At 36.8% G+C, this 22,779-nt stretch overlaps 1 protein-coding gene across 8 annotated transcripts in view; it reads left to right on the top strand.

Annotated features, from left to right (window-relative positions):
• The window catches only part of dtnbb (dystrobrevin, beta b), a 35,613-nt gene extending 13,151 nt beyond the window's left edge, over window positions 1-22,462 (top strand). For 2 of the 8 annotated variants that reach the window (XM_041972446.1, XM_041972447.1), the window contains exons 11-20: window positions 6,500-6,574; window positions 11,304-11,394; window positions 11,787-11,875; window positions 12,166-12,279; window positions 13,670-13,766; window positions 14,108-14,128; window positions 15,858-16,017; window positions 16,930-17,019; window positions 17,123-17,186; window positions 19,523-22,462. In XM_041972446.1, the coding sequence (XP_041828380.1) occupies window positions 6,500-6,574; window positions 11,304-11,394; window positions 11,787-11,875; window positions 12,166-12,279; window positions 13,670-13,766; window positions 14,108-14,128; window positions 15,858-16,017; window positions 16,930-17,019; window positions 17,123-17,186; window positions 19,523-19,634 (913 nt within the window). In that variant the 3' untranslated portion in view covers window positions 19,635-22,462. Of the gene's footprint in view, window positions 1-6,499; window positions 6,575-11,303; window positions 11,395-11,786; window positions 11,876-12,165; window positions 12,280-13,669; window positions 13,767-14,107; window positions 14,129-15,857; window positions 16,018-16,929; window positions 17,020-17,122; window positions 17,187-18,771; window positions 18,796-19,522 lie in introns of all 8 variants that reach the window. The other 6 variants (XM_041972452.1, XM_041972453.1, XM_041972450.1 and 3 more) reach the window with 6 other exon arrangements.
• The last annotated feature ends 317 nt before the right edge of the window (window positions 22,463-22,779 follow it).

The following is a 22,779-nucleotide window of genomic DNA, read 5'->3' on the forward strand; positions in this document are numbered from 1 at the left end:
TACTGTCAACCCGCATGTTTTCTCTACTAACTTAGAAGTGAGGGGATTTGATTAGCCCATGCAGTGTAGGCTGTGTAGCATGAAATTGCATCACACAAGTAGATTAATATTGATAAAAAAATTAAATTTGGGGCTAAAATCATTGCAGATTATGTCTCTTTGGTGTCTCTTGCAAGCAGTGGCCCATGACATTTCTTTAATTTAACTATGTTGATTATTTCAGATGATAGAAGCCTTAAAAATATCTGGTTCTGTTATAGAATTCATTCAGGGCTTATGTTTACCTGCGCTTTATAATACAAAGGTCTTTCAAGAACTGCATGCAAGTACAGTTTTGAATAACTTCTACTTCAGTATTTCATTATTACGCTGCTCAAGATGTAGATATTATTTCACAGTTAGGCAAATTAATTATTTATGAGAAGAGGATATGACATATGCAAAGTGTAGAAAGATCAAACCAACAAAGTGTGCTGTAAATTCTTACAATGAAAGCAGGTAACATACAGTTAATATAATCCATTTTTTTAAAACTGTATCTGTAATTTGCTTTTTGATTATTTAAACACCAGAGAGCTTTACATTCGCCAGCAATTTTAATCAGCTGTTTGTGTTAATAAGCAATTGAACAGCTGTACATAATAAAGTTGCTGGTGAATGTAAATCTTTGGTGGTTTAAATAATCAAAAAGCAAATTACAGATAATTTAAAAAAGGGATTATACTGACTGTTTTTAAAGAAGTTAAATTATATAGATATAATTAAAACTAGCTGACCTCAACCAGCTATAATAACTAAATGCTACTTGCTTTTTGCAACCTGGTGATGTAATCCATTAAAATATATCACTACTTGGTTCAATTCTTCTGCAGAAAAATATCTTTTTATTATACCAAACTTCAATAGTAAACAGATTTCCATGATCAGGACATCACATACATTGGAGTACTGTTAGGCATGGGAAAAAGAAACTTTTTCCTTGATAAGTTATCAGGACATAATAAAAACTAAACTTTTGTGATGAGTCAATTTTTATTTTTATATACATATTACATATAAATTACATTAGGTTGTAAAAATCAAGATGTAAGTATGCACAGAGTTAGCATTACTGCTGTCCCTTGGCAGGTCACATGAGGAATTACACCATTCTATTATTTATTTAGCAAATAAATTAAGTTTAGTTTTTCAGTGTATGAAACACTAAATACACCTCGTGATTTAGAAGTTTGTAGAACTGCTTTCAAGTGTATATTAAGAACAGATATTTATTAAGATGCTGTGTAATGTAAATAAAAACAGAATACGATGATTTAAAAATCTCATAAACCCATATTTTATTCCCCATAGAACATAAACAACTTAGCAGATGTTGAGACTCAGACATTTTGCCATCTCATGGAAAATATTAGCTCACTTTGAATTTGATAACATCTCAAAAGTTTAAAGAGGATGAAGTTTGTCATTGTGTAGCATCCTGTCTTCAACTGTCTAAACATGTGGGAAGTGAGGAGAGCAGTTGCTGGAGTTAAAGGAGAGGGGTGTTGTCCCATTCTGGTCTGATGGAGGATTCTAGCTACTCAACAGGCCTGGGCCTTCGTTGCTAGGGTCTTCATTTCTTTAAACTCCAAATGTTTTCTGTTGGTGAAAGGTCTGGAATGCAAACAGGCTTTCCCTGAAAGAGACGTCTTGAGGGGAACAGTTGCTCTAAAACCTCTGTCTACTTCTCAGCATTGATGGTGCGTTCACAGATGTGTAACCTACTCACACCATTGGCACTAATGCAACCCCATACCATCAGAGATGCAGGGTTTTGGACTGGCCACTAATAAAAAAGGTGGATGGTCCCTCTCCATGATGGAGCTTTGACCTACATTTATGGATTGCACAGTAAACTGTGTTCAGAGACGGTGATTCCTGGAAGTGTTCCTGAGCAGATAGCTGTTGTTTTTTCCAGTAAAGAATCATACTTGTTTTTAATGCAGTGCTACCTCGATCATCACAAGCATCCTCTTTTGATGTTCAACCTTGTTACATGCAACCAGGGATTCCTCCTGATTCTCTGACTATTTAGATTATATTTTACACTGTAGAATAGGTTAGGATATGATCTTCAAATTCTTTGCAATTGTACATTCAGGAACATTTTTTTCTGAAATTAATCCATTTTTAGCTGCAGGTTGTTGTAGATTGTCTCTGTCCGTCTTTACACCTGAGAGGCTCTGCCTCTCTGAAATAATACCCAGTCATGTTAATGACCTGTTGCCAAATAACCTAATTGTTGTCAAATGCCTTTTTTGTGTATGTGTGTACTTTTCCTGCCATTGTGATCCAACTTATTTGATATGTTGATATTTAATATATTTGACATCTGATTTTGTTTATGTTTTATTTGTCGAAAAAATGTGTTTGCAAGATTAGCAAATCATTGTATTCTGTCTTAATTTACATTTTACACAGCTAACCAACTTCTTTTGGAATTGGGTTTGTAATTTAAAGGTCTAATATGTTTCCACCACTGGAAATGTGACACGGCTATACTTATACATAAGCACAATACATCGTTGATTCCTCTAAAATGAAAGCTTTTCAGTCAGAGATTCCAGAAAATTCCTGCTGTTGTTTTTTTTTTCTTTGGGCTGTAGTGGATAAAGTGCACTTTCATGCTCTCACAGATGGCATTTCAAGGTTGATGATATTGGATGCTTGGGTGTTCACTGACTTTAAGGGAAATGGATGTAACTATTGACTCTTGTTACTTGATCTGTATCTTTCTGTCTCTATTGTGTTGTGCAGGGAGAGTTGTCTTTAACAAAAAAAAAAAACTTTTAGTCTTGGAGTCATTTTTTGTTTGTGACGCTGAAGCAAGACCTCTCATCAACTGGGCAAAATGACTTAAATCTGACAGCCTTTCAAAACATATGTTAGTCTTGATTTGGATTAATGCTTCTATATTAGCTCTTCCTCATGGCAGGAAAACACACACACAGGAAATAAATTATTTAATAGTTGAGACCCACAATATGCTCATAATATTTATGAGTAAAGTGAAGCTCCTTCTTTCTTAGTTCTACACTTCATGCCTTATTACAACACATCTGCTAGCAAAAGATTAACTTAGCTTAACTTTAAGAGGTAGCCTAGCTTTTAGCTTTTAGCTTGTCTTTGTCTTTCTAGTTCTTTCAAGTCTGTCAAGCACCTTTATAGCTCTCCCACATGTTTTAGCTGATTAAGTTTGTAGTTACAAGTAAAAAAATGTTCTCCTGTTTCTTTAAAAATACACTAGTCTTATCTTTAAATATCTAACAAATCAGTTTTAAAAGTCTCCTCTTACGGAAGCCACGATGATAGAACTGGCCCTAATTGAATAATTCCTATATCTAATGACCAATTTCAAAGAATTTACTGGTAAATGTGCTAATTATCTGCATATCATTCCCATTTCTGGCTCCAGAAATCTTTTCTCACTCCATCCCTCACATAATTAGTGACAAGAAAACTGCCAAACCTCAGTTTTTTTTCTGCACTGACTTCATTTTATCAATGACATATAAGAGCGAGAGAAGTGCACTCCTGGAACTCACAAACCTCTCCGGCTACTTGTCATTCCTGATGAATGTTATCTGTATATAGATGTACAGGTGGTGTTGTTTTCATATTGTAAATCAGTGTGATACCTCAGGTGTGTGTATGTGTGCGTGAGAGTTGACGAAGCCTCTGTGAGTGAGCAATAGTGGCAGAATCAGGTTAGAACGTCAGGTTTGATCAGAACGCCTAAATCGAACGGACACGAGTTCCCCAGTTGTCTAAACCCTCACATCGTCCCCACACAAAGTGCTGCTAGTCTCATGCAGTTTTGAAATATTTACCATCTGAAAGCAAAGACTGACAGGGAGTTATGCTGTGAACATTTCTCTTCACCCAAACTGTCAGCAAGATTCTTGGGGATTTGTGTTTTGGAAAGAAGTTATAGGTTTGGGATGTCTCAGAAACTTTTAATCTAGGATATGGCATCTTGCCTTCAGAGCTAGCATGGCTTCTGCCAAAAGGCTTCAAGCAACAAAACAGACTGAAAATAGACAATAGGCATCTTATCATACTGGGTATTAATATAGAATGCACACCCTATTGACGTTTAATATTGAGTCACAAATTTTCTATTGTCTATAATCCCTAGATATCTAATAAGATTTTAAAATGCTCCGCTATTTTCCTTTTTTTCTTTATCTCTGTCACTGTCATTGACATAGAAACAGTCACATAATTCACCCCTTTAATAGCACAATCCTTTGGGGTTTTATGACTGAGGTACTGACAGCCTCACGGGGAGGTAGGAGCACTGTTGCCACCAGGAGAGAATGCTTCATGTGTTGACATTATTTTTAGCCAGCTGAGGGAGACTGAAGGCAGCGGTGCATCTTCTGTTAATTTGCCCTGTAGCCCTGCCAACTGCCAAGCACAAGGAATGGGTGGTGCATTGTCATTCATGGCACGCAGGTAACTTGAAGCTTAGCGCATTGCAGACTTTGATCCCTCAGTGCCTAAATGTTGACCTCTGAGACACTGGATGAATGTTTGGACTGTGTTTCTTCAATCAGTATTTATAGTCAGCGAACCACATGGCTGTAGACTCTGATGTGAATAAGTTAGGAGGCTTGTTCTTTATCATTCAAAAAAATCTCAAAGAAAATACTAAAACTTTTTACATAAAAGTAAAGCTTTTTTTTTTTAATTGCACCCTATTTTAGCACAAGATTTATTTTAGTATAAAGGCTGATGATTCTTTATAGAAGGCTAGCTATGAAGAGCTTTGACTTATGTAACTTGCCGAAGCTGAATAAAAGCGTTAAGATATGTAAATGCATATAAAGCATCAACCAACGAGGCCAATTTGTCGCATGCTTTGGATGACAGATTTGTGTTTTTGTAGATCTTGCAGTTGAGGTATTTTTAACAATGCCATTTGTCTAATTTCCAATATCTGCACATAGAGAGGTGAAAAGACAGACTCAGAGCAGAGAGCCTCAGAGAGGAAAGGGAGCGTGTGTGAGACAGAGAAAATCGACGACGTCATAGAGTCACATGACTGCTGAGTTTCCTTGGAGACAGCAGCAGTGTAGTACATTGAGATGCTCGCCTGCTCAGTTGAGGGCAGATTAGGCATCTGGCAGCAGCAGCAGTTGGATCTATTTTGCCAGCCAGGCAGGTGCTCGCCCTCTCCTCACAGAGGTAAGTGTGATTACTGGTGCCTCGTCCTCTGTCTTGAGCCCGTCTTTAGGGGGGGATTATTGTTGTGTGATGAGCTGTAAACATTTTTCACTTGCCCCAGATATCAGTAAACTAGAAGGAAACGTGCTGAGTTGTGACATTTGCTCCTTCGCTCTCCCGATTATATTGCAAGAAACAAAAATTTGCAATGTGAACAAAAGTTAAGACTAATAAATTACACATGGGAGAGCCAAGCACAGTTTTTTTTTTTTTTTTTTGTTTTTTTTTTTTAATTCTGTTAGGCTAGTCTCAAGGGAAATATATATAAAGTTCATATATAAATATATGAACTAATAAATAATTACATAATATCTTAGAACATGGAGGCTTCCTCATTAACACAAGTTACATGCACTTTAATTTAGAAACATGGAAATTTTCTGGAAGAAATATGTAGCTTTTTGGTTTTAATAACAGAATAATATGCAGAAAGGGCTGCACGGTCTGTTACTGACAACAGTATTCCATACAGCGTGGATATAAATAGTTTTATTTGGCTAAAGATTGCTGATTGGACAGCAAAGCATGCTCTACAGTGCCCTGCTTTTATGTGATAATGAGAGCGTTAAATCATTCAGAACAGAATTGAGGCTGACAACTACAAATTCTACATGCAGATCGAGGAGCTCAACTACAGAGACATGGTAATCAAGTGCTATTGCAAGCGACTGCTATTTTCTGTGGTGGATATGAAGCTTTGATCACCTGAGCTGCGTTGAGGGATGTTTCGATCTGTTAATGTGACCCTGTGGTCCAGGGGTTTAGGCTCCGATAAGACTGCCACCAAATCAGCCGCCAGATGGACCCCATTGCTTTGTTTACTTGCACAAATTACCTCCCACAATGTCACCTCGCGTAGTTTTTCACAGACTTCCAGTTTAATTAGATTCCTTGTCGTCTGCTGTTGCTCTTGTTCATGTTAATTAGGTTTTAGTTAATTGACCAAAAACATCTAAATTGCTGTTCCCAGAAAAGTCAATTATTTTGCAGCAATTTCAGGTTAAGTGGGGGACATGTTGCCTTCCTCTTTTTTTGTGCACCACACTCAGTTGTTCCTAACGATCCCCCTGCCACCCTTCCTACCCTCTTTGGCACAGTTGGATTAAAGTGAAATCAGAATTGCTGATTCATGATTATTAATAAAATGCAAATGACTTTCCTCCACTCCCTGGTGTCAAGCATCACAGGCCCCTGCAGCGTAGCATTAAAAACCTCTAATCTTGTCTTTTAGTCAGCCGAAACCAGTGGCCAACAACATGAACGACACAATGCTCATGTCCTCTGGGGCACCTACTCCTACTAAAAGGTAAGCAACCCCCAGGCATGATATCTTTCTAAAGATATTACATCTTTAATACTTAAATAAATTTAAGTAACACACCGCAAATAGGACTTACTTCTCTCTGTGGATTTAACAAGAATAGTGCAGCAAATTATTATTTGTTCATTTTCGTTTGACACATTTTTTGTGTCGAAGCAACATGACCTTGTAAGAGTATTTTTAGAGAAAATTTTGCTTTGCTGTCATGAAAAATAAATGATCAATCCTACTTAAATGACAAATAGATTACAATTGAACTGGAGCCTTGTTGCGTAAGCAGATATCAAGCGAGTGCTGCTTAAAAGCAGCCTAATTGTCCTCTTATTTCAGCCCATCTCATATAAAGGCAATTTCTATTATTATTTACTTACCGTGCACTGTGGTTATGAATTCAATGATGGAGATCACTCTGAGGGAGCTGTAATGTATCTGCACTCTAGTGTGTGCTGGGCGAATTTTCCTTTTTTGTGGACATTATCTCTCTATGACATCTTTCCAGAAATTTGTGCTTGTAAGATCACACTGCTGTGGGACTCAGGAGTTCCCACAGCACATTAGTGAGGAAGACTGCTGGTGCGCAGGAGTAAAGAAATCCAGAAAATCCAGACAGACAAAGAGCTTGTCATGAATTTGGAGTGAGCATGCATGATGTCTTTAGATTTTTTTTTCTTTTTCATTTGTGTTCCTCTGGGCCGGATTATCATACAGTCCTTCAGCAAGGACTCTGGTGGCTGAAGGGCAGTACGCTCACTGGAGGGGAAAAAAAGTCAGACGATGAGTAACCAGACTTAGACTTAAAATATGTGTTTTAAATGATCAAAACCCCATATGTGAAGTATTAAGTTGATCACGTTTAACTAATTAGAATTTAAAGATGGAAATGATTTAATCTGACAAAAAAAAAACAAGATAAAAATCAGTGCTAGATTAGGTTTCATGCAAGACTGAACATTTTGTGAAGCACACTCTGGTCTCCTTGGTCTGAAAGTTATCAGGATTAGAGCCAGTTTGAGAGAAACTGACAATATTAGGACACCCAAGGCAGTAAACCATGCCATTCATCCAAACCTGTGGAGGTCAGCCGATGACATTGTGTGTCACATCATGTACACATAGAAGGCTACGCTCTCTTGAGGTTTCTTTCACTCTGGCAGTAATGTAGGAGCCTGATAACCTTTGTCTTGACATTTTGCTGTGTGAGTCAGAGCTGCTTTGTGAAGATGGCACTTGCAGAGGATGCAGTTGTCTTTGAAGGGTCATAACCACAACAAAGCTATTGGTTTTAGGCAAGATATTATGCACTGAGTCACCCAAAGGCTTCTACAATGGGATGTTTCAATGTTGATACTGGTACAGTGGATACTTTTTTCATATTTATTTATTTATTTATTTTTTATCTATGAAAAAAGAAAAAAACTGAATGTAATCACAAGCAGACTGCAAATCCGATACACACTCTTTGAAAATTGTTCCTATTGTGCCGCTGGCGTCCATCACAGTCAGCTCTCTGATACTGTCTGCTCTGCTGACATGGCATCTGCTCCCTCCCACATCGCGCCCGCTCACAGACAAATGCTCACCACCGGCGAACCTATTTTATTACCTGTTAGTCATGCAGAACCAGGACGGCAGAGGAAAATATCTTAAAAATGAAAATGCTGTAAAGCTTAAGTGATCTAATTCAACATTCATGGACAACTGACCAAATGTGAGTCACTGAGAAAACTTAATTAGGAAAGAAGCAGTTTGTGTCTGAAAAAGATTGAGAGACTCACAAACTACTAAAATATTAAATTGAGAGACAATCTGCTTTATTACAGGCTTATAAACATATTAATTAAATCCAGTTCTTTAGTTGTGGTTTTCCAGTATCTTATTTAGCTGTGTTTTCTAATGTAATTTAATATTGTGTTGTGTACTGTATAACCACTTTCCACTCTATATGAATTAAATTTATATAAAACTTAGTGATAAAGGACAACATAGATTTTACACGTCTATACTACATTACTAATGACACTGTCAGCGCTGCATAAAAGGCCTGCCCCAATACGAACCTGGCCAGGTCAGAAACTAAGCAACTGTACACAGTGGAAACCTTTAAAAAACATCTTCAAGCTGATCCTGTTTATGACGTCATTATGGAAAAGATTTTAAATATCTGACTCCGAGGCAGAGAGACGAGGCCCAAACTTTGTCAACTGCTTCATCTGTTACACTTGACTGAGGGAAAATAGATGGTGGAAGAAGATGTTCATGTTTGGGCCACATTTCTCTGCCTCTGAGTCAGGTCATTCATAATGGAGCTTGTCATATATTAAATCTACTATGACTGTATGTCCAATTAATCACAATTTATGAGCAGTTTACAAATATAACTAATTCAAAATTTAGTCCCTGATAAAACATTTTCAGAGTTTTTTTTATTTATTTTTTTTATGAGGATGCATGAGCACAGTGTTTGTAGAATTTAGTAACTCTTAAGTATTTTCTTATAGATTTGCTTAAAACTGACCAACAATATTTTAAATTAAAATATTCAGGACTCGTTTGTTGATTTGAGCTGGTACCTCTGTGAAAATATAATATTTTCTCTGTGCTAAGACGGCTCTTTCAGACAGTGGACTGAAGCTGTAACACTGAACTTTCAAAACCCTTAAAGCCTGATCAGCCTTTATAAGTATTGGAAAAAAATTACAAATGAAATTATTTACTAAAAAGTAATATTCAAATAGGACAGTGATTTTTTTTTCAACTATTTCTCAAAGTTTAGATCCAAATTATCACAAAACAAGACCCATTTATTTTAGTGTAAACATGAATGTTGAGAACTGCCCCCCTTTTATAAACTTTAAGTAGCTTCCTTAGGGTGACTCATTCACACACCTACCACTATAAAAAAAAACTAAAATGTTCAATCTCTTTATGTGTGTGTGAATAAACTAAACCAAGAAATAATTTCTAACCTTTTTTAAATAATTAGAATAATTGTTAACAGTCTTATACTCTGTCAAATACAGAAATAAAAACAGGCGAAGATAGAAACATCACTATTTTCCTTTGTTTTATTGAAATTTTCTCTTTCACTGAGGTACCCAGATAAAAAGAACATGCATATGAACCGGTTTATTGTGGAGAAAGTGTTTTTGGGTATGTCCTTCTGGGCATTTTGTTTCTGAACATAATACCAGAGCTTAACAGAAAGACAGATTTAACTTCTAGAAGTTTTTTGATTTACCTCTGCTTTGACTTTAGTATGATAAAGGCTTAGTTCAACAAAGTCACTCAATGACAAAAACTAATTACTCACAGCAGGGGTCAGTCAGTAAATCAGATGTACTCTCAAAACAAATGTTTTAGTCGAGTGTGGTAGGAGTGAAGATGGATGTGGCTGAAAGCTCTTTTTGATAGCAAGGTGAAACAGAGAAAATATTCCAAAAATAGCACACACTTGAGTCAATACCATGTGTTTTGTTTTTTACAGTGAAACTGCAACGCTTGGCTTTCACGTTAGTATTCATTTCTGATTCTTCGAACAACAATTTTCTGTGCATAATACACTGATCTTATCTTACACAACCCAATTCAAAGAAGCCAAAAAATCTTTAAGGCAACATTTGAGAAATCGGAGTGTTGTATAAAGAGGAAGCCCTCCATGTTTAGTTAAATGACTCAATATGACAGCATCTGAGAAATTAGGTTACTATGTGGGACAAAAGTAAGCGTCTGGGACAGATGCCAGTTCAGGAGATCTTAAAGGTAGTTCATGCATCTTTTTCTAAAACATGGCTCCCATAAGCTGATGTCAAGAAACTCCCTGAAGAAGTGCAGGCAGGAAAAGATCCTTAACTTGCAGCCTGAAGATTCAACCAGAGCAGCTCCCTTATGTGTCAATGTAACTCTTAAATCTGACATGAAACAATAAATTATTTAGAAAGTGTCCCATTTAATATTACATTTCTTGACATCTTGTTCTATTAAAGTTAGTCAAGAAATTTCTTTTTTGTTTGTTTGTTTGTTTTGTTATCTTAAATCTGTTGACACCATCTAGCAACTTGTCAAAGTGAAGTACATCATTAATTAAATAATTCCTAAACCCCAGTTTAAGTAGCAAGTATCAGTAGCAGCAGTAGCTTTAAGTATCTGCTACAGGAAAGACAGGTTTTTAATGCAACTGTGGGTTAAAAGGTAGGTTTGCTGTGTTTTTTAGGCTGTAAGCACTGCAGTTGTTGATGCAGCCAGTTTCAAACCAGACTGTGTGTAATGGGCCTAATCATTGCTTTTTAGCTCTCCTTCACTTCACGTTGCAGACAGCCTGCTGAGAAAGAGGAACATATGTCCTGTCATCTGTCCACACCATATACCACACCCATTATTATTTTAACTCCCATGTCTTATTTGACATCTCCAGTCAATGTAGAAATGGCCAGATGAGCTTTGGTACATTCATAAATGCATTTGGCATGCTGCTCATCAACCTCAGTTCATTGTTATGATCAGTCACCTCTGACTGTCTATCACCACGGGAACCAATGCCAAGTTGTAAACATTAGGGTCATTCCAGCAGTTTTTTTTTTCTTAATACAAATGACTTTATTTAATCACTTTGCTCTAAATCTTTTCTTACACAAGAGCTTTTGACATCAGAGCAAGTATTACTGTATATGTGTGTGTTTGTGTGCGTGATGCATCACTCTGCGTTTGACTTTGGCAGTGTCTTGGAGAGTCCCAGTCGGCTAGATGAAGAGCATCGCCTCATCGCCCGATACGCTGCCCGCCTGGCAGCCGAGGCGGGCAACTCCACAGTGAGTATCTCACACGAAGCCCCGTGGTGGGCTTCAGTCAAGCTGCATTTCAAGTTTGATGCTTTGAAGTTATTGTTAGTTTATTGTTGACTGACTCTTTGTGCCTGGAGAACTTTAGAGAACTGCTTTAGGAGAAAATGTTTACTCTGCAGCCAATGCAAAAAGAAAAACCTAGCAGGATGTCATGTTTGTTTGTATTCCTGCATTTATTTTGTATAGAGGAATGAAGGACAGCCGTGTGGAGCTAAATCGGTTCCCTTAGTGCAGGAAAATAATAATAAGGCTCCAGTGAAGCTTCATTGCTGCTCACTGTAGTCAGAAGGTGTCTGTTTGTACTTCATGTTTGTTGTCACAATAGTTTTAACCAGTTTTATAATAATTATGTTTTTCAGCAACAATGTCCTCCGACAGATCTGAGTTTCAACTTTGACGCTAATAAGCAACAAAGACAGCTGATTGCGGAGCTGGAAAACAAAAACAGGTACAGTTTGTCATTTACTAATGCACACCGGTAACAAGTCTATATGTTTTACTAGTTGTTTAGCTTGATGTGGTTAAAAAGATGTTAGTCAAAGTATTGTACAAATTCTTACGCACTCCATTTTCGGTCAATTTCTCTGTTTTGTCATTTTACTGAGATGTTTTTAAAGAATTTGTCATTAAGTAAAGTGTACTGGTGATATATGTGAGCTATTTCTTTGACATTCTCAAACTGTCAAATGTCAAAAGACATTTTTTTAAAGAAAACTTTTGACTATCTGTAACATTCAGGGAGATCCTGCAGGAGATCCAGAGACTGCGTTTGGAGCATGAACAGGCCTCTCAGCCGACACCAGAAAAAGCCCAGCAGAATCCCACACTTCTGACTGAACTGCGGCTCCTCAGGTATCAACCTGCTGCCACACATGACAACACTTCATAGCAACTGAAGAGAAAAAAGTCCAGTACATTAAGGAAATTTTGCACAAAAAAAACTAAACAAGAAGACTTCAGACTTTTGGATTTATATGTGCTGAACTCATTTTCTGAGCAAAAATAACTCAGGAGGCTGTTTTTAAATTAGCTGCACCAGCAGCGACAGCAGTGCATGCATTTGTCATGCCGGCAGGGATCTGTCACCTTTGGGTTCAGTTCTTGGAAGAGTTTCACCCTGAAATGACATATCGTAGCTCTTGACACCCTGAAGGACTTTTTGTTTGCTCAATCTGTCCTAAACCATTTATCAGATTAATGTTGAAGGTCAACTATTGAACATTTTAAATGTTTTCAGTGTTTTGTGGCATAAAGGAGCATTTGCTTACCAGTGCTAGTTATTGATAGTTTACTATGACTTAAATACATTGAATTACTGGTAATTTTTTGCATTTTACTTTCCATGTTGTTCCTCCTTGGTGTGTAATTGTACAAATAATAAACTGGTGATAGTATAGATGGCTATAAAAATAATATTAATTGTCAAATAATTTGGTTTCAATAGAAATAGCATTTGTTCTAATTATTATTTTCTCTCTGATTAATTCAAACATATTTAGAAGTATTATTAAGCTCTCTGAGGGAATTCGTGTCAGTCTTTAATTGAGTTTGATGCAGTTGTGTTCTGTGTGTGGACTTGTTCTACCTGAATTGATCCTATACATCTTATATGAAGTTAAAGGGAAAGATGTTTACAGCCTGCAAATGTCTGAGTTTCTCCCAGGAGAACTTTAGTCAGAAAGGATGTTGCTTTCTTTGAATTTGCAGTTAAACTCTGTGAACAGTAGAGGGTGGAAATAAGCTGGGCTCCACACACTGTACAACTCACAAGGCTCACAGGCTCAAATAGCTTGTGGAGGTGTTATTTCTCTCCCACAGGAGTTTCTGAAACACTTTATTTTTCTGTACTTAATTTAAAAGTTATGTCCCATGAAGTTTAATAATCATACTCTCGCTCTCCCTCCCATGCAGGTTTATAGGGCTTGTGTTTCTTTTTACATTACTTTCCTGCAGAATAGCAGCTTTCTCCTAGAGATGTGTCATACTTGTAAATAATTAAGAACATGAACAGTTGTCAGGTTAGTTTTTAGTCATTTTGTTTTTAAAATGCTCAGTTCACCAAGGGGTATTTTTGTGACAAAAAGTATGAATTAAATAGGTTTAACAAAATTTAAGAAGGATTAAAGTTTAGACACCTTTGTCTACATTAAAAGTAGGTTGCTTTTATAGAAGATTCTTCTCTACAAATTAATATAAAATTTAAAACATGCTCTTCTTTCCTGTTTCTCTCATTTCTCTACAGACACAGGAAAGATGAGTTGGAAAGACGCATGTCAGCCTTGCAAGAGAGCAGACGGGAGCTGATGGTGCAGTTGGAGGGACTCATGAGGCTGCTAAAGGTAAAACTACCACCTGCTTCAAGAAGATTTATGGCTAAATCAGTTTTAATATCCTAAGATAATCCGCTCACATGAAATATCTTAATTTTCCTATTCTTCTTTGGCATTCTGCAGGCTTGTCAGGCTTGCTCTGCCTTAAATAATTGGATTTTTAAAGCTCGGTGGCCTGTTCATTGAAATTAAATGTGTTTAATTCTCCAAGACAAAGACGTCCTTGATCTTACGTTATGTAAATGTGCCATGTAGTGGATGCTTAAATCACATTCATCTTCTTTCACCGCTTTAATACTGTTGCTCTCACTCTCCTTACTCTTTCCTTGCTTACCTTTGCTGGCTGATAGGATGAGGAGCAGAAGCAGGCTGTAAGTTGCCCTTAATTCAGTTTGAAAAGCTCAATACAAGGCTCTAGTTTAATGCCGCTGTACTCCCACCCTTTAACACTGATGTGATTGACAGAAGCCTTTTTAATCCATTTCAAGATGATGGTTAGGAAAGATAATAGGTTTCAACCTAACATGGTTTTGCTGGTCTAGTCATTACATTCAGAGCATTTCACCACTTCCTGCTCAGCTCCATCTGAGAGCCATAGAGACATCATCCTTAAAGATGGTTTTCTAAACAAGTTGGGAGAACTGTGTAGTTTTTTTTCAGTCCAAATGTCAAGGGCCTGTTTCTTTCATCGACACTAACAACCTCCCCTCTAATGTGGCTGCAGTCTGGCTGGCCATCTGCTGCCTGGCTCAGAGCCATCAACCTGGATCTGCACTAGTCCCCAAGACACACAGTCATCCTCTCTCTGTGAGATATATGGCTCCTCTGCACAAGATCCAATTGCACACCCACGCATTGTTCACATTCATCTCGCCATGCAGTTAATGGTGTAGTATAGTAAGACAGCCAGACAGTGTAGGATTACAGAAGTTTTATTTGCCTTTAAACCATTGTTTTTTTGTTTGTTCTCCCAATAAGTTTTTTTTGTTACATCAGTTTCTGTGTTTGTTGTGATAAATGTCACCTTTAGGAGATCAAAAGGTCCCAGTTCTTTTTAAAGTTGTTGTCTGGGCTTGCAATGCCTCACCTTGAAGCACGGGTCATTTGGTGATGAAGAGCTTAATGAGACTGAAGATTTTTTCAAAGTAATAGAGGCCTAAATTCTCTGAAGTTTGAAAATATAGGTCTTTAAACTGCACCTGTTAAAAACATTTTCTTTTAAAAGTCATAAAAAATAGTATTGTGGAATGACGTGAGTTTTAATTAGATATGTTTTTTTTATCAAAAGTTACAGAGTGAAGATTGAGACCACTGTCATGCCTGTATGTTATAATAAATATGAAGCTACAGCTTCATATTCTTGGCATTCGTTTCCAAAAACACTTTTTTTTAAAAAAGTTGTGATAGAGTCAACAAAAATATTGGAAAGTTTTTTTTTTAAGTTAAAGTAACTGTAACAGTAAAATTCAGTATATTTTGTCCCAGCTTCTATGAATGCACCTTGATTCTCCATGCCAATTGCCTTCAGTGATGGCAATATTAATGCTGCACGGTTTACAAAATGCTGTCACCCATTTGAGTGTTTTTCAGGAAAAGCTCTTGCTTATTTTAGCAAGACAATGTGTCACTTTGATCACACTGCAACATCTCTTTAGAAAAACTCAGGGGATAAACTGACCTGCCTGCAGCACAGATCTGTCACCATCTGGAAAGATGTAGTCATTGTCAAATAAAAACATAAGGAAGGAAACTTTGAACAGTTGAGCAGCTGAAAATCTATATTAAGTAAAGCAAGAAAAAGGAAAAAAAATGTTTTAAACCAGCATATCCCTACCACAACTTTTTTTTTTTAGATATTGTGGGTGGCATCAAAGTACAAATTGGGGTTTTATAGTATCTTAAAACTATTTGAATAACAGTGCATTAACAAATTTCAGTTAATTATTTGCTAGGGTTTAAATGAATTGCAAATAATTCAGTTCTGATATCACACATATATAGAAATGTATGTGTAATATTGTAACTTACCGAAAAAAGTTTATGTAACAATATAACAAATTATTTTACTGTATCCTTAATGGATTAATTTAATCCTTGCAGTCCCAGTCTGGAGGCTCCCCTCATTCTTCTCCCAGTCACGGTGCAGGCTGCTCCATGCCAATGCCAATACGCTCCACCTCGGCTGGGTCTACCCCAACCCACACACCTCAGGACTGCCTGGCAGGGGTGGGAGGGGACGTGTTGGAGGCCTTCTCTCAGGGTGAGTTTGACCCAACTGCAACAAATAGCATTAATTTGAAAATAAAATCATATACAATGTTTTCATGTTTGCATAGAACAAAAAAATGCCAAAAACAAATGTGAATATTACATCGTATTTAGAGTATAAAAGTTTTAAAGTCTAAGAAAATATAAGTCAAACAGCCTGTCTGCTCCAGTAGAACTGTGGAGAAACTAGTCCTAAAAATTTGCAGCTAATGTGCTAATTTAAGGAAAAACTATTTGGCTTCTTAGCATCTACTAGCATTTGCAATGACTGAAAACACAAAAACATACAAAACAATAGAGACCACATGTAAGCAGAAATATTAAAATGGTATTTTTAACAATTTTTTGAAAAGCACCACTTGTCTACTGGTCATGTAAGAGGACAGCCAATAGCAGCCGCAGCCTGTGTGCAGAGTTGTGGTTGATGCTAGCAGCCTAGTTAGCATCTAGTAAGGGCTGAGCTAGCTGCAGCTAACCAGAGGCCACAACTAAAGGCCGAAGAGCAATGCATTTCTAATACTGTGATAAAAAATTTTTTTTTCGTTTTTTAAGAAATGTCTTTATGTTAACATAAATGGCTATTGCATTGCAGTGTTTGGTGAGCAGGTCTGGTATGACAGGTGTGTCTGTTGATGAGCATGGCCAGATTTACATATTCATCAGTCCTCTTTCACTGAATGGAGAAAAAGATGCAAATATATGTCGAGCCATTTTAATGCTTGGTTGAGTTTTTTCATAAAAAAACATAAAACGTACAATTTCAAGACATACAGATGCATTTCTAGGAGTGTGGAGAAGTACTTTCACAAATTCAAATATTTTACTAGGCATGTAGGGCTTGCATTACTTACTTACATTACTTGTACTTGCATTTGATAAGGACTGATAAACTCTGTCCCTCTAGGTGTACCTAGAAATCTTCGGAATGACCTTTTAGTTGCTGCTGACTCAATCACAAACACCATGTCATCACTGGTGAAAGAGCTCCACTCAGGTTAGTCAATGGCCCTCTGTAATTTGTGTCTCCTCTGCCTGAGTTTTTACATGATAATTCCAGTCATTGCACTAAAATTTGGTTTGGGGTTTTGTTTTTAAAGTCGATGACGTGGGAGAGGAAGATGAGACCACCATGAGAAACGGTGGAGACAGAGGTGGGTTCAGGTACTTGTTCACATCAGTTTCCTTATTTAAGCTTTCAGTTCCAAGTTCCAAATTATTACACATATGCTGTTTTTCCTAATTTCTCCCAAATAATCAGTGTGAATGACTGAATACAAATTTTTAATTGTCAAATATTAGGTTTTTACTGAACAAAACTATCAATTAACAAAACAGCATTTTTGTCAATCACACAAAATACAGTGTCCCAAATTATTCTGCAACACAGTTTCAAACACTAAATAGGTTGTAAAGAACTGAAAATTTACACCTGCCACATTTTGGAATTACGTAAAAAAAAAAACAACATTTAATAGATTTGCTTCTATGTTAACATTGGAGACCTTGTTTGATATAATCGCAACAACTCTCTTCTCCTTTGAACTTGAAAGTCCATAGATAGTTTCTGCCTGGCTCTCATTTGATACCAGAATGGTATTTTTTGTAGCATGGGATGGTGCATTGTCTTGCATTAAAATAATTTTTTTTGCAGAAGGCATCGTTCTTCCTCTTATACAATGGCAGAAAATTGTCAGTTTGAGACTGCACGTATTTTGCAGAGGTAATTTTGTCACCGTTAAAGTCTACAGAACTTTTGCAGATTTTCTCCTATTAATGGTTAATTCAGCATCCATCTTACATCCTACCTGCACTGTGATCTCTCTCCAGCCAGGAAAACACATTCTTATCTTGACTCTCGTCTATCTCTTGCTCTCTCCCTTTATCTCTTTCTTTTCCTCTGTTCTTCTGATAATGTCTTCTTGCATTTCTTTGTTGAATCAGCTACTGCGTGTGTTTCAAACAGCTGGTGAGTTTATATCCGCATACTAGCGTGTGACACCATGTGTACGGTGAAACTTGGCTGGAGTAAAAAGTTGTATAGTGCGGTTTCCCAGCCTCGGGACGCTCCAGGAATTTACATAATATGTTACTTTGCCATCAAATGAGTCTGGTACGTTGGTTTCAAGGTCATAAAGTTATGGAGTGTGTTCTTAAGGCAAAATTCACTCCCCATATATTCCAGTTCAAAACATCACTCCACTCAGTGGATTTTTAACAACTCCTCTCTTAGTACGATAAATTTGGCTGATGGAAACTTTCCACTCTATACTATATCCTGAATAAACCCATTTGCTCTGTGAATCATACACATTTTTTTAAACAGTATGATAAGCTTGCTTAAGTTTTGTGAAATGTCCAATGTTTTAATTCCTTTTGCAGGACAATGCACTATTTCATGCTTTTCATTTGCAGAAATGTCTTTCTTTTCCCCCACATTGCATGGCAACTGTGACTTGCTTAATGTCGAACAACCTTCTTAAGTAGTTTCCCTTTAAATCAGCTCACCTGGGAAACTAATTATTAAACCCATCTGCGATTGGTATTAGTGGTCTAAACCGACAGGAGAAACACAAGGAAAATCTTCCACAAAAACCTAAAACTCAAATGTTTGATTGACTAAAAATCCTACATGCAGAATAATTTGGAATAGAATGTAATATATGTCACATAAACCACATATATATTTATGGTTTTACTATTATCATTTGGAAAAGTATAAACATGTAAAATTTTCTCTTTTTTTCAGCTGAGGCAGAGTGAAGAACAAAAAGTAGGAATTATGATCAATTAATATTATATTTTACATATCATTAGCCTTATAGCATAATTGCTTTAGTCATATTTAGGCTAAATTGTGATATCTGTCTAACTGTACTCTCCCAATAGTGCTCATTGCACATAACACATTATAGGCTTTATAACTTAGGCAATTATGCTATGAGGCTAATGATGTATAACATATCAAAGAAGACCAGAACAGGAGTGCTTGCAATTATTACTATTAAGAAGGAGAGATAATTAACTTATTTTTTATTTTAAAACAGATGTTTTTTACTTAGTGGATTACCAGAAATAACCAGATAATAAATTCATGTTCAGTGAAATCATGAAAAAAACACATATATATTTTCTAGAATAAGTTGACACAATATTTAATTAAAAGGAGAAAAATGAAATGATTGCAAACTCATCTGTTTTTGACTTCAATAAATATTGCTGTCATCTTAAAAACCAAAGAACAAACCCTTTAAACCCAGGAAACAGCATCTGGTGTTACTAATAATTTCATGCTGCTTCATTTGTTTGGACTGGAAAAATTGGCAGAATTTAGATACTTGCATGGCACTAATAATGTCCAATAATATATCTGTTTTTATGGTCAACTGCTGCCTCATTCCATGAAAAACTAACAATGCTAAGGTCTTTTTATAATTAATTCATTCAGGTTCCTCGGGCTGTCAGCAGTGCTAAATATACTCCTCTGTTTGTGTATCCAGGCACAGTGAGAGTACAAAAGCACTGAGGGAAAGACAACACCATCCCATCCTCCAAGGACATACAGTCATCAACTGGGAAGAATCAGCAACAACCAGCACCCCCTGGCATTAGCACGTAGAGTAATGCATGCATATAATCTAACAGGATTTCACTATGTGGGGAAAAAAAACAAAAAAAAAAAACTTCTTCACACCTTGCAAGTAGCAAGATGTGTCCAATTAGCAAGTGTGTATGTTGTCCTGTAAACAAAAACTGCTGTAATTACCCAATGATTTCCCTCGTGACTGCTGGGGAATGGCTTGCTGTGCTTTCTCTCCCAACTGCTCCATTCCAGCAGATTGTTCTGTATATAAAATACTGTAAACACATGACCTCGGGAATGCCTCCACATGAAGGAGACCTCCAGTCAACACATGTTCACAGTCATTGCTTTTTTTTGGGTGGTTCGCCTTTCTTTTCTCTGTTTGATCCTTTTTGCATGAAGTTGCACTCATGTCTGGATTGAGGCACCGTTCAATGTTGTGCCAGCTCTTTGTTGGTTTACGAAGATAGCTGAGAGTGTCAGAGATGTCCTGCCTCCAAGTTCATGTGAAGTGTGTTTATGTGCACATTGGGATTATGGAGCTGAGGTTTGTAAACCTGTACTTGAGTAGGGTTTTATTATTATTATTATTATTATTATTATTATTATTATTAAGTAGCTACATTTATAATTTTTCAAGATCATGTTATGACATAATTGGCCTGACTATATGAAGCAGCTGATCTGGCTTTGTCTGCTTTAAAAGGGACTTTACAAAATGTTGTTGACGCTGTCAGAATGCCAGACAATCAGCTGAGACTCAGAAAGAAATAGTGCAATACAAAATTATTTGTTATGAAAACTTGAACTGGAGTTCACAGCCTGGAAAACAGGAAAAAAAAGGGAATCAGAAATGGAAAATCAGCATTTAAAGAAATTATTTGCATGACTGATTCTAAGTGCTGTGACAGTAGCCAGAAAACCTAACCCTGATACAAAATCAGACATTGTTACAGCCAGTCTGGCTGTGTTTTTGCTGCTTACAATGTTTATGTCAAGCTAACTCACATTCACCTCACAGACCTGAGGCTGGTATTATGGAAGTCTTGACCAGAAAGCAAAATTTAGGAATTTTTTTCTTATGTTCAGCTATATGTTGTACTAGTAAAATAAATAATAAGAAGAAAATAACTTACAAGCTGGCACCCAGAACACAGTGTGCATGTAAACATGCTGACTGAGTTATGTACTTATTCTGCTGCTAATGTGCTCTCAGTGAGCAACGCTTGCCAATAACTGGGCTGTGTGGTTAGAAACCAAGGGGCTACTGCAAACACAATGAGCCAAGTCTCTTCTTCTCCCAGTGAAAACCACCTGAAGGGCATTGTAATGCTCAACACAGCATGGTGCCTCCTTCCAAAGGACAGACTGGCTGCTAGCCGCTGTATTTATTGTGTAGTGAAGCACCTCAGGATAGTAGTGAAATAGGCATTTAGTTTTAGTTGCAAGCTGCAACACAAATACTTATTTATAGTGTGAGGAGGGAAGGTCGTAGTGAGCAAGTAGGACATGCTTCTATAGCTTTATTTAGTTAAACCAATATGGAAAAAATATATATGTGCAATGAAGGAAAGTAGGTGCTCAGGGACCGCAGATGTGCAGTATGGTGGTGATGTCCACCACAGACTAAGGTCAAATGTCAATGATGGTGTAAAATTAATTCCAAGATTATACACATAGCGGTTTATGTGATTTGCAATTCCCTCCTTGAACTTGCTGTTTGATCGTGGCAAAGTATGTTTTCCCGTCAGTTTGGTCTATTGTAGGTTGAAATAATTTATCAGCAGAATTCAACAGCAAGTAATAAAATGTCTATTGAAGAATATGGTTTAGATGAAGGAGTTTTTCTGAAGTGCTATTCATCAAAGCATGTCGCTGGATGCAGTCTGTCTGTGTGTGAATCTGTGTCTTTTGCTGAAAAAAAAAAGCATTTAAAAAAACAAAGACCCCCAAAAACAAGGTGGTTATTCTGCAACAGAGGCAGCTGTTAATCAAAGAGGACGTTCCTGCTCATTACCACACCACATCACCATCACTTCTGAGTTCACTTTATATTTATGTCTTTAAATAAGATGTTTTGTCATTCAGGGCAGCCGTCTGTCTAAAATGAAAATGGGCATTGTTTTGCTTTATCTCATAAAAAGTAGTAAAGGTCTGAAGTGATAAGTTTGGTTCTTCAAATCTGATTGATTCTGTGATTTGTGCATTAAGCCTGTCCTATAAGCTAAGTATAAGGTTGCAACAACCTCTTACACTGTGTCAAGAACAAGAACAAAAGATGATTCTCTGTTCTTAATGTGATGTTTTTATTCAGTTCTCTGTTCCTATATATGTTATCATTATTGTTATTATTCTAGTTTGCAGTATTGGTGGAATATAGTCACTCTCATAGTCCCTGTATATGGATTTATATAAAGTTGATACCATCATTTAAAATTCCACTGCTGTGAAATGTTTAGGTTCACAAATGATAAAAATGCAAAGGAGAGAATTTGAATTACTGCCCTCACCCCTTCATTTTGACCACGCATTTCAATGCAGCTCTTGACTTTCTTTTTTTTATGTTCTTTAAGTTTGTGCCTGTAGCTGTACTGTTAAGTGCTGTATAAAGTAACCATTAAGCAAATAAGATGCTCTATCAGCCTAAATGTAAGAATTTTAGTCTGTGACTTTGTAGAAATTTGATTTACTTGATATGTTCTGGGGAAACTTAATGCTCAGCCTTTACATTTGTGCCAAACTGTTTGCATACCTTGTGCGTTACATAAATTACAGGTATATATCTGCATTAGTATGTCCTTTCCATTAACCTGTTCACAGAATGCCTGAAGATCTTCATATTTATGATTTCTGCTGCTGGAATCTGCTGGAACAAAGTCACACTTATTAGTTGTGATATTATGAAAAAATAAAAGCCACATTCCACATCTACCGAAAGAAGTTATCAATATAATTTTATCTGATGCTGAGGCAATACTGTATGTATACCCTGTCAGACCAAACTCGGGGTAAAGCAAATAAAACAGCCAGTCATGCAGAGGTGCATACATTGTGACTTTTTATTGTTTGTGGAGACTGTGTGCAAAGCAGACAACAGCGCTCCCCTGATGTTATTTATCTATGTATGTATCCTGTATGGTTCCGCTTCTCGTACACATTCGTTTCTCATGTTGA

The sequence above is a fragment of the Melanotaenia boesemani genome, chromosome 20 (assembly GCF_017639745.1).
Source record: "Melanotaenia boesemani isolate fMelBoe1 chromosome 20, fMelBoe1.pri, whole genome shotgun sequence".
NCBI lineage: Eukaryota > Metazoa > Chordata > Actinopteri > Atheriniformes > Melanotaeniidae > Melanotaenia > Melanotaenia boesemani.